Raw genomic sequence first — 17,053 nt, forward strand, 5'->3', positions numbered from 1 at the left:
GGGGAAGAGAGAAGGGGAGCGCACGCGGCGCGCGGCGCGGCCAATGGGAGCGCGGGAGGCGCGCGCGTGCGCGGAGCGGCGGGGGCGGGGCCGGGGCGCGCGAGGGGCTGAGCGGCGCCCTGAGGGGTGAGTGAGGGGCCCGGCAGGGGGGTGTGAGGAGGGGAGAGGGGGAACGGGGCTGGGGGGAAGGAGGGGGGAGGAAGGTAGGCTGGAGGGAAGGAAGGATCTGAGGGGGAAGGGGAAAAGGGGGTGTCTGAGGGGAAAAGGGGATGTCTGAGGGGGAAGAGGGAGGCTGGGGGAAAGGAGGGGAGGCTGGAAGGAAGGAGGATGTCTGAGGGGAAAAGGAGGGTGTCTGAGGGGGAAAAGGGAGGCTGGGGAGAAAGGAGGGGAGGCTGGAAGGAAGGAGGGTGTCTGAGGGGAAAAGGAGGGTGTCTGAGGGGAAAAGGGAGGCTAGGGGGAAAGAGGGGGGAGAAAGGAGGGGAGGCTGGAAGGAAGGAGGGTGTCTGAAGGGGAAAAGGGAGGCTGGGGGGAAAGAGGGGGGAGAAAGGAGGGGAGGCTGGAAGGAAGGAGGATGTCTGAGGGTAAAAGGAGGGTTTCTGAGGGGGAAAAGGGAGGCTGGGGGGAAAGAGTGGGGAGAAAGGAGGGGAGGCTGGAAGGAAAGAGGGCGTCTGAGGGGAAAAGGAGAGTGTCTGAGGGGGAAAAGGGAGGCTGGGGGGAAAGGAGGAGGCTGAGGGGAAAGAAAGAGGAAGGAGGGGTGGCTGGAGGGAAGGAGGGGTCTGAGGGGAAAAGGGGGTGCCTGAGAGGGAAGGAGGGACGCTGGGGGGAAGGAAGAAGGCTGGGGGGAAAGAGGGAGGAAGGAGGGGTGTCTGAGGGTACAGGTTATCCAGAAGAGAAGTTGTAGATGCTCCTCCATGGAGATGTTCAAGGCCAGCTTGATGGGGTTTGAGCTGCCTGGTCTGCTGGGAACAGTGCTGCTCATGACGTCTTTAAGGAGCATGTTCCCAGTATTTGACCACCGTCTTGGTAAAGAACTGTTTGCTGATATCCAGTCTAAACCACCCCTGGTGCAGCTTTGAGCCATTTTCACATGTCCCATTACTGGATCTCGAGTAGAAGAGATGAGAGAGCTCTAGAGATCAGGTTGACCTAGGGCTGTGGCAGATGAAGATTGTGGTGGAGCCTGGCCTAGCAATGAAGGAGAAAAGAGAATTTTGGATCACTGACTTATGGCTTTCCCTAGTAAGGCTAAGGAAAAATGGGATCTTTTCTGGTATTGCAAAGTGGAAAGCTACTGGGGAAAGATCTGGTGTAGCAGGTGACTGTGTTGTGTTTGGGGTGAGGAGGAGAAGGAAGACAATCTTTGTACTGGGAAAAGGAAACAGACGGGGAGGGAAATGGTTTTTGGGAACAGAGAGTTCTGGCTTGGATTAAGAAAATAGGTAGTGAGTCTTGGGGATGGCACTGGGGAAAAAGAAGGGAGTGAGTTGAGAGAGGAAAGAAGGGGGATAGAAGAGGTTTCCTCCCTCTGGTGGGGTAGGAGAGCAAGGTTTGGGAAGTGTAGATGTGTCTCAGTTTTGGATAGGAGAGGCTGAGAAAGGAAGGCTGATGAGTTTTACCGTGGAGCTGTTGTGGGTTAAAGGATGGGAACTGAAAACTGGGAACTGAAGAGGTACTTGATAGAGGTTGGTGAGTCTTTGATCTTCTATAAAGTTGCATTGTATTGGAAATGGAGCAAGATCAAAATGTTTTTTCTATAGAAGGATGGAAACAGGTTGATGTGGAGAAGCCCCTCAGTCTACAATTGTTCTTTATTGAGGATCTGTTGATGTTTTGTTGATGAATTTCTGTGTGTGCGCCATAGTAGAGCACGTCTTCATCTGCTGCACCTCTTGAAGGGTCATCACTGAGTACTTTGTGTTTTGTAGCATCGTTTAGAGAATCGTGGAGTTAGAAACATAGTGGATCTGCATCTTAGGCCTTTTTAATTAAAAAAGGAGAGAGTCACTTCATAGGCCTTGTAAACACTTTTATTCTGAGTGTTGTTGAGCTCGTAGAAGCGTTAAACTCCTCATTTGCCAGATGGTAGCTTTGGGAATAAACCATCGAAGATAAACGACCCTGTGGAAACTTCAGCCATGAAGGAGAAGAAAAAGTAAACAAACACCAGCGTATTAGAAATGTTTGTAGAAATGTTCTGCAGGTGAGAGGAATCTGTGACTCAGTTGAGGAGCTGAGGCAGACACATTGCAAAGGGACGGTGTTTGCTCACGAGCCGGCAACACCTTCTCCCAGTGCGTGTAGCATCTTCTCGCACCTGGGTAATTAGTCATGCTTGTGCTTCCTTGAATGATCTCAAAGCACTTCACAAGAGAAGGCGAGTCATCATCTTTTTATAGAAGCAGCCGCTGAGTTATGTGTTGGCTAAAGAATTTATACAATGCTGTGGTGACTCTGCCGGAAATATTATCTGTATCTCTTTGCTGCTTGCTGCTCTTGCTGGTACTACGCTTGGTTTTGGGGGCAAACCTGTCAAAAAGACAAACAGTTTGCTATAAAAAAGGTGATTTACAGGATGTGGATATTGTGTTAATGTTGGGGAGCCTGGATTGGGAGACTGCATCTGTTGTCCTGACTGTAGGCAAATCTGTAGGCAGACATACATTTCTTTAAAAAAATATGAAGGAATATGAGATCATTTAGACATTTCTTTATCTTCCACTGCATACGGGGCAGTGGTTTCCGGACTGTAATCCTCTCAAGTTAATAAACCGATTCTTGGATATATTTACAAGTAATTTAAAGCCATTTGATCAATTTTCTTGTCTGCCAACCTGCTCCTTTGCATGGAGCTCTAAAGGACTTAAATCTAATCTGTTAGTGGGGGTTTCTTTTCTGGCTGGGAATACAGAACCAATCTGCTTTAGCACAGGTGAGGCTTTTTTCAGTGTATTTTACACAACCACGTATGTTCTGTGTCTTGTAATATAAGGAGTATTATCATGTTTTAGGAGGAATTGAATGGTGAGTGACAATGATGAGTCTCGAGTGTTGGGCTCGAAGTAAAGTGATAGAATAGGGAGCAGAGTGGGATCCTGAATTTTGACTATACTTCCTTACAGTAAAGCATCTGTGTTAAGTGGCAGTGAGCTTCCAGCTCTGTGTTTTCTGTCAAAACTTTGAAAATGCAAAGGGAAACGCGATATTTCCATTTTGAAGCTATGTGGTCTTTATTGGTGAGCTCCCTGTTTACATCGGAGGTGAAGCTAGTAAAATTAACACTGCCTTTCATTGCACTGCTCAGGTGGGGTGAGGTGTCTTTCGTGTCTGTGCTGTACAAGTTTGTAAAAGAGAAGCAGAAGCTGCATAAAAGGCAAGTGCTACCAGTACATGTGTCACAGTTTAGCCCTGGCCCAGGCAGTTTGGGGTCACCTGTCCACCCCTCCTTGTAGATGTGTGACCCTTTTTCACCCCTTTCCCTTACACTATGCTGTCAGCTTGAGAATGGCCTTCGTTTCTATAAGAATAAGTATAAGCAGTGCCTTTATGCATCCCAGTGTCCCATGTTATCACATCTAGAGAGGAATACTGTCTGAAAAATATGCAGGTAGCTTTCAGAAAGTGAAGTTACTTAGGTGAGGTTGAATTGGTTAGAAAACTGATTCTCTTTAGCTCAGACCAAAATGAGATGACACCAAGAAGTTTCTTTAATACTGACTTGAGGAGAAGCAGTTACAGTAGCAACAACAGCAATGGGTTTTAGCTGCTCAAAAACCAGAATCACAGCTTAGTGCCAAACATTGTATGACGCAAGGCATGGGTGTCATAGGTGAAGTACTTATTTAATGCCTTTTCCCAGCTGACGTCAAATAACTTTGACCATTTCTTCTGTTGTTTGTTTAACACTGGTAAAATTTCTCATGTGTTTTAGTCACTCCTTGAAGTCATGTGGTGAATTCAATGTTGATAAATAGTAGCTGGGTTCTGTACTGTTGGCAGCTGTTTCCATTGTTGAATGAAATCAGTCTTGGTTGTCCTTATATACATCTGTCTTTCTGTAAGGTTTTAATTTCTTCTCTGAGAAAGGAGAGAGAGAAATAAAAAAAAGCTGTGCAGATCTGTGCTGGGAAAAATGTGTTGGTACAATGAATGGATTTAATTACCAAAGAGATTTTTCTTGGGAATTCTGGCCTCGGGCACAGAAAGGAGCTGACTGTCAGACAAAGCCCTTATGCTCTCAGGTGAGTCAAAAGTCGTATGACCCAAGGCGTGTGCCTATCTATATACACATGTCAAGTGACTGCTCAGTGTCTTCTCCCTGGACTGAGAGGAGGACTTGTATACTCTTAGGTCAAGGGTTAAATACGCATTCCCTATTCTTTTTCTATTTTTCCTTGTGATAACAAACATAGTAGGATTTTTGCTTCAGCTTCAGGATTTTTTACCTGCTCTTTTGAGCTTTGAAGAGAAAGAAATACCTTGGGTGAAAAAAAATAAAAATTCTTCCTACGGATGGATGGTACTCTAAAGGCAACAGCCTCTGAAAGGCTGCCTGAGAGCTCTGCAGCTACCGATGGAGGTAAGGAGTTTGCGGTGTGGTTTAGGAAGATATTTTTTATGGCATAGTTTTGAGACTGCATCTGATATTAATATTTTCATAAACTTCATGGTAAAGAGCAGGCTTGAAAGAAAATGCTGTCTCCATGGGGGACTGGTGCTAGTTGGACAGAGTTTGTGGAACTCTTAGCGTGTGAAAATGGGCTCTAGGCAGAGATATCACAGAAGTTTAGGAGTTGCTTGTTTACAGTTTCTCCTCGCCTCCCTAGCAGGGCTGTGCCCGGTTGGAGGTGGCTGTTGCTGTTAGCTCTAGGAGTTTTTTCAGATGATGTTATGTCACAGGGGTCTGGTCAGGCTGGATCAATGGGTCAAGGCCTAAAGGATGCACTTGGGGTACAACAACCATATGCAAGTCTTCAGGCTTGGGGAAGAGTGGCTGGAAAGCTGCCTGGCAGAAAATGCCATGGGGGTGTTGGTGACAGTGGCTGAATGTGAGTCAGCAGTGGCCCAGATGGCTAAGAAGGCCAACAGCATTGGCTTGGATCAGCCGTAGTATGGCCAGCAGCAGTAGGGAAGTGATTGTCCCCCTGAACTCGGTGCTGGTGAGTCTGCACTTTGAATCCTGAGTTCACACCCTCACTCCAAGATAGACATCGAGGTGCTGGAGTGCATCTGGAGAAGGGGAGCAGAGGTGAGAAAGAGGCTGGAGCACAAGTTTTACGAGGAACAGCTGAGGGAAATGGTGTTGTTTAACCTGGAGAAACGGAGGCTGAGGAGTCACCATGTTGCACTCTACAACTACTTGAAAGGAGCTTGTAGCGAGGTGTGTGCTGGTCTCTTCTCCCAAGTAAGGAGTGATAGGATGAGAGGAGATGGCCTCATGTTGTGCCAGGGGAGGTTTACATTAGATATTAAGAAAAAATTCCTCATTGAAAGGGTTATCAGGCATTGGAACAGGCTGCCCAGGGAAGTGGTAGAGTCATCCCTGGAGGTGTTCAAAAAGCCTGTAAACATGGCACTTCAGGACATTGTTTAATAGACACAGTGGGGTTAGGCTGCTGGTTGGACTTGGATGATCTTTGAGGTCTTTTCCAACCTTGCTGGTTCTGTGATTCTATGTTCTGTGGAGCCTGTCCCAGCAGTGATTGTTGAGAAACCTGTGTTTGGTTCCAGGTTTTTGTTGTGATCTGTGGTGCGTAATCTTCCTGTGTCTTGGTTCCATCATTATTTATGTTTATTATTCATAAAGTAACATCTCTGGGCAACAAGGGTTTGCAATCCCTGTGCTGATATTGATGAGGTGTTCATCTTTATATGAGCTGACATCTCTTGCATTCCTGAATGTGACACGATGTTTTGATAGATGGGAGGCCTGCTGATGGATTTCGTACATTATTATTTTTTTCTGAGTTTGATGAGAGCACTTTCTGTAAATTTCACTTGGCTTTGCAATATCTTTATGGTCTGAGAGTTTGACGATGCAGTTCAAGATGTTTATTTTTCTTTATTTTCTTCTTACAGTCATATTTACTTCAAATCTAAGCTGTTTCAAGCAGTTAAACCTGATCTGGATTTGTAATTTGTAAATCCTGATTAATAAAGCCATAACAGGACTTGGTTTCAATTGTCATTGATTTCAACATTAGTGTAGCTTGCATTGTTCTTTAAAACTATGTACTTGTCCATTATGTGGCAGAAAGTACAACCTTATTAGTAAATAATTGTGTATCCAACTTAGAAACATTTTCCGCTTAATATATCCTGTAAAATCCAGTTTGGGAATCATGGAATGATTTGGGTTGGAAGGGACCTTAAAGATCACCCAGTTCCAACCCCCTGCCATGGGGAGGGACACCTCCCACTGGATCACGTTGCTCATAGCCTCATCCAACCTCTGGGCAGCCTATGCCAGTGCCTTACCACTCTCACACTAAAAAATTCCTTCCTAATATCTCATCTAAATCTCCCCTATTTCAGCATAAAACTTAGCCTCATCCTATTCCTGCACTCCCTGATAAAGAACCCCCCCCCCAGCTTTCCTGTAGGTACACTGCTGATGATTTGTAGTCATGTTTGGTCATCAAAAAGTATTTTTTTTCCCTTTCTTTGTTAATAATTTTTTTTCTTCTGTATGATAGAAAGAAAAGAACATTTAAATAGAAATTAGAATCATTGGCTACACACAAAACCCAGTCAATCTGGAAACACACACTATCAGATCTGTCTGATGGAACCTCACTACATCAGGAGAATTAACTTTCTTTTCTGGATGGAGGAAGCAAGGCCAGAGCTTTTAGCTTTGTCTCCAAATGAAGAATTTATGTAGGAAGTGCTTGATAAAGGAATTGTGTTCCCTAGAACATCTTGTTGTTTTATGGGCTGTAGCTGCTCATTTAAATCAGGTTTCTGTGGGTCTTTTCCCTGCTTTCTTTGAGCCTTAGCAAACTTCAGACAGAGGTGACTTCTCACTGTGTTGCAGTTTATCCCCTAGTCAGGGATATAGTTTAGTAGCGGGCAGGTATGGTTGGACTCTATGTTCTCAAATGTCTTTTCCAAGCAAAGAATTCTGTGATTCGATGATTTATTAGGGCTAGACAGATTGAGACTTTTCGCTTCAGACTCTTACTGCTTTGTAAACTTGTGGCTTATTTTTTCCCTGTTTGCATCACCAAACAGATGATTTACATTTGCCATGTAAATATGGTATGAAAATGAAAGTAAAGGTTTCTGTGGAATATGACGTATCATGAGTAGATCTTAATCTCATCAATACTGAAGTTTTGAATATATTTAATAGAAGAAGTCATTGGAACTGGATGCAGAGTTAGAGAACCCTGCTTAAGGGATATTAATAACGCAGCAGTCTGGGGGCATTGGGTGATTCTTGGTGTGTGCTATAGGAATTCACACCAGTGCTGTCTGAAAAAAACTATGAGCTTTTTTATTTGCATTAGGATTTCTAGACATTCCTGTAAGGGGAACACATCCTGCTGAAGTGAAAAGCTGTAATTAATGTCAGTGTCAGCCTAACGGGGGATTTTGTGGTGGAGCTCTTCTCTTTTATTGTTCTATACAAATAGCAGAACACCTTGAGATAATGTTACGGTACTAATCTGTAAATTGTGCTATGATACATCCGAGGCTTTGAGTAGATGATGAATATGTGAGTAATTAAATTGCCATTACATAATGGGTGTTCACAAAGAACTTGGGGGTGGAACCTAATTGGTCTTTAGTGTTCATGCTGAAAGCATGGATTTGTTGGAGCAAGTCCAGAGTAGGCCACAAAGATGATCCAAGGGCTGGAGCACCTTCTGTACAAGGACAGGGTGAGACAGCTGGGAATGTCCAGACTGGAGAAGCGAAGGCTCCAGGGAGACCTTTTAGCAGCCTTCTAGAACTTAAATGGGGGCTAAGGAAAGCTGGGAACAGGCTCTTTCTCAAGGAGTGCAGGGATAGGACGAGGAGGGATTGAGATGAGCTAGTAGGAAGAAACTCTTCACGATTAGGGTGGTGAGGCACTGGCACAGGTTGCTAAGGGAAGTCGTGGCTGCCCCCTGCCTGGAGGTGTTCAAGGCCAGGCTGGTTGGGAGTTTGAGTAACCTGATCCAGTGGAAGGTGTCCCTGCCCACCCTGCCCACGGCAGGGGGCTTGGAACGAGATGATCTTTAATGTCTCTAACAACCCAAAGATTCTATCCAAACTGCCATGTGGTGAAAGAGATGTTACAGGAGACAGCCTGGCCCTTGTGTGCAAGAAGCCTCTTTGGAAATGTGGAGAGATGCCACTCCACATACATTTAATTTAACCTACTTTTCCAAATTTGAGATTGTTTGGATGTAAGTGAGCCAGGCCTGAGGCATGTGACAGCTCTTTGGTTTCATGCTGGGATCCCAGTTACTGGTGAGCAATTCTTACAGGATTAATATTATGTCATCAGATAGCATCACAGGCTGCCAGGAAAACATGGGCTGTCACAGAGGTGCAGTGAAGTCACCATTGCCCTAAACATTGCGACCCTGCGTGCCAAGTGCAGAGAGTCATTTCTGCTGACTCTTTTAAGCCTCTGCGGGTGCTTGCTCTGTTATCATGTGTGCAGAGTTGCTCTGCATCATGGGCCAGCAGCACCTCATCCAATACCATAATGACATCTTCTTCTGGGTCAATCAGGGGGTTCCCAGTAGTGTTGCTAAGTGGCTTTCAGTTCTTTCCAGACTCCTGTTTCCAAACATCTTTGAGGGTAGCTGAGCAACAATGAATGTTTCCCAAAGAAATACTACAGGAGGTTAGTTGTGGTGTTCTGTCAGAAGTTCTAGTATCCGCTTGATATCTGTAGGGTAGGTATTATTGCAAGTCTCTCCTGAGACCAAGAATGATGGTCTGAGATAAGTGATGATTCCTGCAAGATATTTATTCATGTGGGGCTGGGTGTTTTTGCTCTTGCGAGTTCTGGTCATTGGTGGTTTAGAAGGGCCTTAGGGTCCCTTCTAAACCAAACCATTCTGTGATTCTGTGATCTTAGTTATGAGTGATTGTAACATCAGCTTTGATGCATTGCTAAGGATTCTTACATTTTTTTCCTCTTCTATTCTAGTTTCTCCTTCTAGCTTTGAGAGTGTTGCTCTGGGAGAAGAGGATCAGAACGGCAAGCTGATGAACGAAGACATACGTATCCATAGCTGGCCTTGTTCTTACTACTTGGACACGAGCAAGCAATGGGTCTCTGGCAGACTCTCACTGACTCCAGCTGCAATCAAATTTACAGCTGACAAGACTGGGGAGCTTTTGGTCAGCTTCCATCTTTCCAGTATCAGTGAGATCAAGAAGGAATCTTCAAATTTAATCTTCAGCTCCCTTACCATCTTAGAGAAGAACACCAAGCACTGGTTCAGTTCCCTGCGACCCAGCAGGAATGTGGTGTTCAACATCCTCGAGCACTTCTGGAGGGAGCAGTTGCTGTCAAGCCAAGGTGCAGGAGCAGAGGCAGCAGCTTTGCAGTCAACAAAGGGAAAAGAACTGACAGGATTATTAACTGGATCACAGAAACGACTGGAGGACACAGCAAAAGTGCTGCATTACCAGGGCGAGCAGTTTGATAACATCATGAAAGGACTTAACAAGATCGAAGGGGATATGGATGTAGCAGACAGGTACAGTACTGTAGTGTCCTCTGAGCTAAGCAGGGGCTGTGGGATTGTATTGTCTACATCTGAAATTTATGAGGAAGATCCACTGAGGTCTTTAGGAAACAAAACTCTTGACCTTTACTGAAAGTTTAAGCCTATGATGGTTTTTGTGGGTCTTGTTCTTATAAGATGATTCTGTATTTCTGTCCTCTCGTGTGACACTTTTTCATCCTGGTGAAGTTGTTTGTGTATATATACCTGTCCTCTGTCCTTCAAACAACACTTCAAGCCCTTGAGACTTTCTGCCACAACTGGCAGAAAGGGTAGAGATCTCCAGAATACTAACAACCTATGCATTTTGAGAGAATAGGCAACCAATGAGGGGCAAGATATGAAAATTAATCTCCCCACTGAAGGAGAAGTTATGGAATACATGTTTTTATTAAAAGTCCTAGAACGTGCACAAATAAAAACTACTGGAAGTTGGGTTTGGTTAATCTTGCTTGTCCTGGTCCAGCCTGTTCTGCTGTTGCACATCAAATGCACCGTTCTCCTTTTCTTCTTCTTTTCAAAGGAAATGCTGAATATAGCAGGTGGGCTGCTGCTTTGGAGACAGTTTCCTGGAGTTATTGACTGCAAATTAATCTTTAGTTTATGTGGATTCTACTTCTTTCTCTGTGCATGAAAGCCAGCTCTTGAGGTTGCTTTTTGCATACGAAGTGTGTGTAGTTGAGAGTTTTATAATTGCCCTTTCCTTCACAAGAACTTGCTTCCACACAGCAGTGAGGATTGGGTCTGTGCTTGGGACACAGTCAGGGAAATGACTGCAGAAACAGTGCTCCCTGATTTGCGCTGTAAAACTGCACTGCTTTAAAACTTACATGGGATACTCCCTGCCTTTAGGTCTAGGTCAAATAAATACATTTTGAGGAACACCTTCCATATGAGGACAGGCTGAGAGAGTTGGACTTCTTCAGCCTGGAGAAGAGAAGGGTCTGGGGAGATCTTACAGTGAACTTCCAGTACTTGAAGGGGCTACAAGAAAGCTGGGGAGGGACTGTTTACAAAGGCCCGTAGTGATAGGATGAGGGGCAATGGGGATAAACTGGAGAGCAGCAGATTTAGGCTAGACATAAGGAGGAATTTCTTCACCATGAGATTGGTGAGGCCCTGGCACAGGTTGCCCAGGGAAGTTGTGGCTGCCCCATCCCTGGAGGTGTTCAAGGCCAGGTTGGATGGGGCCTTGGGCAGCCTGATCTAGTGGGAGGTGACCCTGCCCATGGAAAGGACCTGGAACTAGATGATTTTTAAGGTGCCTTCCAACCAAACTGTTCTGTGATTCTATGAAAAAAAAAAAAAGTGGTGTTGAGCAACACCGAGCTGCTGAGCTCGGTGAGACAGCTCGGTGAGACTGGAGAGACAGCACTAAACTATCTGTAATAATCTCAGTTAGGGAATTAAGCCAGTGTATTAAAAAATTAGCCAACACATGCTGCCGTCAGACGACTGAAATTAGAGATTGGAGCACATTTGTGATGTTGCTTAACCTGAGCTATTGCAGAACTCAGTGTAAATAGTAGATGGTTGGTGTCTTAGTTGGAATGTTTTGAGTTTACTATGTAACAATTAACGTTCAAAGTGAATTATTCTGTGTTGTATTTGCAGTTTAAAGGCAAATATAGGATTCTGCAAGGGAGGAACAAACCCTTGCACCAGTACAGGTTAGGGGCTGACCAGCTGAAAAGCAGCTCTGTGGAGAAAGATCTGAGTCCTGGTGGACAAGAAGCTGACCTTGTGTCAGCAATGTGTCCAAGAAGACCATTGGTGTCCTGAGGTAACAGAGGGTGACAGAGCACTGGAATAAACTGACCAGGGAGGGTGTGAAATCTCCTTCTCTGGAGATATTCAAACCCGCCTTGATGTGGTCCTTTGTAACCTGCTGTAGGTGACCCTGCTTTAGCAGGAGAGTTGGACTGGGTGAGCTCCAGATGTCCCTTCCAACCCCTACCATCTTGTAATTCTCTCTGCTGCAAATTGGATTCAACAGCGGTCCAAAATATACAGTAAGGTTAAGAGTAGTATTGTAATGTTTGAAGATGCAAAGAATGTCTTCGTAGAAGCTCTGTGACACCTGCATGAAGAAGCAAACACAATGAAGTTCAAACCAGTTGTTTTTGGAAGAAGCATCTGTTTTTAGACGTATGTCACATCTAAAGGGAAGTGTTGATTTCACAATGGTTCTGGTGGTGTTCTCCATACCCTTTAATGAAAAGCCAAGATAACAGAAAGCTTCAGTGATAGCTTTTAAAGTTCTGTAGCAATAAACAATGAGTAGGAAAATAAATACCTGCTCATTGTTTTTGGAAGAGAGTTTTGTTTTGGGTTAAGATGCACTGGGAGGTATTATTTGTCCTCATGAGTCTGAAGAGCTAGATGCTTTGATATAAGAATAGAAAAATAAAGGAAGGCATTGACCAAATGTTAGCCGAGACTCCGTTTTATTTACCATATGAAGAGTTTGGCCAGCTTGCTTGCAGGCTAAAGTGCAGCCCAGAAATCATTAGCCAAGCTGTGTTTTAATTACACTGTGCTTTTGAGGGACATATAGTTTTCTAGAATGATTTGTGTGTGTGTGTGGTTTGTTTGGTTTTTTTTTCTTCTTCTAAAGCTGCTTTCGCTACCCACTCTCCCCCTGCTAAAATAAATCAGTTCCTTTTAAACTGGAACACCGTCATGTCCGTAACCCACATAGAAAAAAGGGAAGACTATGACTGAAGCTCTTCTGGTTGTTGCATAGTAGGTAATTCAGGCTATTAACATAGATAAATATGCTAATGGCTATGAAGGCTCTTTCCTGCTTTCTTTAGAAACTCCATGAGAAGTGACTCCATGGATAATACCATGCAGGATCATCTTGCATGTGGAGCACATTTTTGTGCAGACACTTCCATGCCTGTTAGCTCAAGGTTGTACAAGCGACAGCAGATTGTAGTGTCTTTTATAAAAAGAACCAGGCCCCTTTATCTATTTTCGTGCATTTAAAACTGTGATTAACTTTTATTTTACCTGTATGTGTGGGCTTTTTTTTTGATTATTAAGTCTGTTCTTGTATATGCCTGAGTTTGTACAGCTGCTTTCAGTGCAGCTGTGTGCAGATAAGCTGAGCCGAGCCTGACGTGCTAGCAGATGTTTAAAGATCAAAAATAAACAGAAAGCCAGATGACTGGTTCCTTTTAAATATATTACTAGTAAAGAACAAGGTACTCTGGTTGCATATTTTGATTTGTATATGAGGATTGGTCATACAGTTTGTTGATACAGAGGGGTGATTCCTCCATGGAAGGCTGGAGAGGCTGGCTGGAGCCTTTGTTAGGGTTCTGCAGCGGGAAAATCATGACTGTAAATCAGACATGGAACAGCCAGGATGTCAATTCCTGAGGAAAGAGGGAAGGAGATGGGTAAAGGGATAAAGTGATAAAAGTTAAGACTCAGAGCTCTCCAGAATAAGTTACCACAATGTTAACAGAGGTATAGACTTGTCACATTGCAGCTACTTTTCAGTAAGTGTGTGTGCAGGCTTTTCTCACGGCGGATGGGGTGAAGCAGACCTGTACTGCGGTAGGAATTTAATGACTTTTCAGATGTTAAGACACAAGCAGAAGCTTTCATTGCCCCATAAGTACTCTGTTGTGACTCTTTCCTAAATGAAAAGGAAAGAAACCATGCCTTGTGTTCTTTAGAAACCATAGAATGGTTTGGGTTGAAAGGGACCTTAAAGGATTTTCCAGTTCCAACCACCCTGCCATGGGAAGGAACACCTTCCACTGGATCAGGTTGCTCAGAGCCTCCAAATTGGCCTTAAAACGCCACCAGGAAGGGGGTATACATGACTTCTCTGAGCAACGTATGCAAGGGCCTTATAGGAAAACATTTCTTCCTAATATCTCACCTCAATCACTCCTCTTTCAGCTGAGAACTGTTCCCCTCATCCTATCCCTGCACTCCCTGATAATGAGCCCCTCCCCAGCTTTCTGTCAGTCTTTTAAGTACTACAAGGCTGCTGTAGGGTCTCTCCAGAGCCTTCACTTCTCTAGGCTGAACAGCCCCAACTCTCTCAGCCTGCCCTCATATGGGAGGTACTCCAGCTCTGATCATCTCTGTTGCCTCCTCTGGACTTGCTCCAACAGATCCATGTCCTTCCTGTGCTGAGGACTCCAGAACTGAATGCAGGACTCTGGGTGAGGTCTCGTAAGAGTAGAGTAAAGGAGGAGAATCCCATCCCTCACCCTGCTGGTCGCACTTCTTTTGATGCAGCCCAGGATATGGTTGGCTTTCTGGGCTGCAAGCATCCATTGCTGGCTCATGTTGAGCTTCTCATCCACCAGCACCTCCAATGAGGTCAGGTCACTTGTTTCTGTTTTATGGCATGGCTTTTAATTTGGAAAGCATGAGTGCTAGCACAGCCTGGGGCTTTTTCAGTCATTCTGTGTTGAACTTAAGTTGAACCTCGTAATTTGAAAATTCAACCCTAAATTTATGATACTGGGCCATTTCAAATTCTGTTATTGTAGAACTTTTTGTTACATCTCCTTTGGTCTGTTTTTTGATTCCTTTTCCCCCAATTTTTTAAAGAATGTCACAGCACTTTCAGAGCGCAGCAGGGAGCTCCAGACCCATTACTCATCTTGCACTCTGTCTACATAAATATCTTATGTTCATGCTTTAGCTGGGAGTAGATTCCTGGAACAATTCATTTTGCCTCTGCTATCCATAAATTCAGTGGTTGACTCTCAATATGACTTATTGTGCTTTTCTTAGCACATGGATTTCTTTAAGTAGGTCTGTTTTGAAGCCGGTACAGGACTTTGATGGCTAGTAAACAAAGTGTGCTCAGCTGGAGCTTCCTCTGTCAGATTAGTCTTTGTCTGCAGCCAAATTAAACAGTATTTTCAGATTGCAAAGTTGTCTGTAGGCACACTCTGGTTCTCTCATGGAAAACATATTGCTACAGAAAAAGTCCTGAGAGCAGCACTGCTGTGATGTTTTATCAGGCAGTACCTTTCTAGAGTAAACTTAAAAGGAAATAAAATCAAACTGGCTCTCCAAAATAGCAATGAAGCAGTAATATGTTGTATTTTGGTTTGAAAAGGGTGCCTCTCTGGGCTATAAGTCAGTAAATAGACTTCTGTAGCATCAGTAAGATGACTGTTTCATTAAAGATTTTTACTATTTGTGATCTGGCTTCATAAGAAGCATCTACTGCAAGTCCAGTATTAGCATCTACTACAACTTAGTGGCATGTGACTAATCGCACTGTCTTACGGTATTTGGAGACACACACACAATTCTGATATGGATTGAGCCTCCTTAGAGCTTTTTGGGGTTTGGTTGGTTTAAATGTAACCTCTTCCCTCCTCGAAGTTGATTGAGAATCTGTGCCTCCAGAGGTGGCTTTCCTGTTCTTCTGAGTGACTAGCAGGTGAGCTGAGAAACTCCCATTTAGCTTTAAGCTAAGGCAACAGTTTCCCAGCAAGGAGGCCCATCTCCTTCAGGAGAGCTACACCAACACTGATGGCAAGGTGGACATGAATGCCAGTGGGCTATCTGTGCTGGTCTCTTCAGCCTCAACATCACATTATGATTCTATTTTCACAGAAAGGATCATTGAGCACTGGAACAGGCTACCCAGGGAGGTGGTTGATTCACCTTCCCTGGAGGGGTTTAAGGGACAGGTGGACGAGGTGCTAAGGGGCATGGTTTAGTGTTTGATAGGAATGGTTGGACTCGATGATCTGGTGGGTCTCTTCCAGCCTGGTTATTCTATGATTCCTAGTGTCCTCACAGGCAGGAGGAATTTGGGAGTGAGGGCAAATCAAAAGGTGGAATCAGGTCATGGGGCTGAAGTATAAAGGAGCTGAAAAAGGCAGCATAGGTGATGGCCAGGTGTGGAAACATTGAGGTAAAAGGCAGTGTTAGCTGAAGAACAGATGGGCGTAAACTGGCCTGAATAAAGCCAGCTGGAAGCTGGATTTCTCACATCAGAACAGTGAGATTCTGGGACTGCTTTTTGTGTTATTAAGTGAAAAAAAGCTGTTTTTTAAAATGGATGGATCCTGGTAAGCTGTGAGTAGGTTTGAGTAGTGAAATAACAGCAGTCTGGATTCAGCATTAAGAAATCTTTATGTCTGTGGTAATTTGCTTCAAACGGCTTGGGTAGCAGGACCTTTGTACTGGCTTTCACTCCTCTAACACACTCTTTTCTCCACTAGGTTGTTGACTGAGCTTGAATCTCCTTCTTGGTGGCCGTTTAGCAGCAAGCTCTGGAAAGCACCACTGGAAACCAAGCCAAAGGAAACTGCCACAGTTTCCGATTCGAAGAACCAGGAAGGAATCATAATTAGAATTCCAGTTATTATCACCCACAGAACAGACGCAAATGTCAAGCCAGGGAAACTCACGCTCTTCGCTTCTGGCCTGGAAATCAGTGACTGCAATTCTCAGGTCATTCACCGGTTTGAATCAAAGGATGTAGATGATATCAGAGTTCATACACCATACGAAATCAGTGTCCGTCAGAGGTTCATTGGGAAGCCTGACACCTCTTACCGGCTCTTGTCAGCAAAGATGCCAGAAGTAATTCCCATCTTGGAGATGCAGTTTAGCAAGAAGATACAGTTTTTAGAAGATGCCCTAGGATTTGTTGGTGCCAGGAATTCTCCTCAGGTGGATTTGGGGACCTCCATTTGGCAAGCAGGTACGTGGCAGACAAGGTGATCCCTCTGTAAGCAGTAGCATTAGCACCAGAAGTTTCCAAGTGGGTTTCAAAGTCAGAGGGCAAATGCTCTCCACACTGCCCCAGTGATGAGCCCATGCTGATGATAAAAGCCAGAAATAACTGCCAGGTGACTTTGTGTCCCCTTGCCAAAAGGGATAGGGTAGAAATATCAGAATTGTGTCGACCTGTTTTATTGAATCATTAAGGTTGGAAAAGGCCTCTTAAGTTCATCTAGTCCAACTGTCAGCCCCACACCACTGTGCCCACTAAACCATATACTGAAGTGCAATGGCTGCACACCTTTTGAACCCCTGCAGGGATGGTGACTTCACCAGTTCCCTGGACAGCCTTTCCAGTACTTCACCACTCTTTCAGTAAAGAAATGTTTCCTAATATTCAATCTAAATTTCCCCTGGTGCAACTTGGGGCTGTTTTTTCCCATACTATTTGCATTTACATTCTCCCAACTACATCGACAACCTGTGACTCTAGATGCTGAAGCTGTGTCCCTCAGGATCCTGATGCCTGGAAAATGCTGAGATCTCTTTAATATTGTGCTCCCAGCTGGTGTTGTCACGAACTTTGTGAAAGGATTAGC

At 44.5% G+C, this 17,053-nt stretch overlaps 1 protein-coding gene across 3 annotated transcripts in view; it reads left to right on the forward strand.

The window, feature by feature from the left end:
- Window positions 1-103: 103 nt before the first annotated feature.
- Window positions 104-17,053, forward strand: part of SNAP47 (synaptosome associated protein 47) — a 31,219-nt gene continuing 14,269 nt past the window's right edge. The window contains exons 1-3 of one of the 3 annotated variants that reach the window (XM_069859184.1): window positions 104-126; window positions 9,149-9,704; window positions 15,950-16,434. In XM_069859184.1, coding sequence (XP_069715285.1) covers window positions 9,208-9,704; window positions 15,950-16,434 — 982 coding nt within the window. In that variant the 5' untranslated portion in view covers window positions 104-126; window positions 9,149-9,207. Of the gene's footprint in view, window positions 127-1,055; window positions 1,240-4,554; window positions 4,577-9,148; window positions 9,705-15,949; window positions 16,435-17,053 lie in introns of those variants that run through there. The other 2 variants (XM_069859183.1, XM_069859182.1) reach the window with 2 other exon arrangements.

This window comes from Phaenicophaeus curvirostris, chromosome 6, assembly GCF_032191515.1.
Source record: "Phaenicophaeus curvirostris isolate KB17595 chromosome 6, BPBGC_Pcur_1.0, whole genome shotgun sequence".
Classification (NCBI taxonomy): domain Eukaryota; kingdom Metazoa; phylum Chordata; class Aves; order Cuculiformes; family Cuculidae; genus Phaenicophaeus; species Phaenicophaeus curvirostris.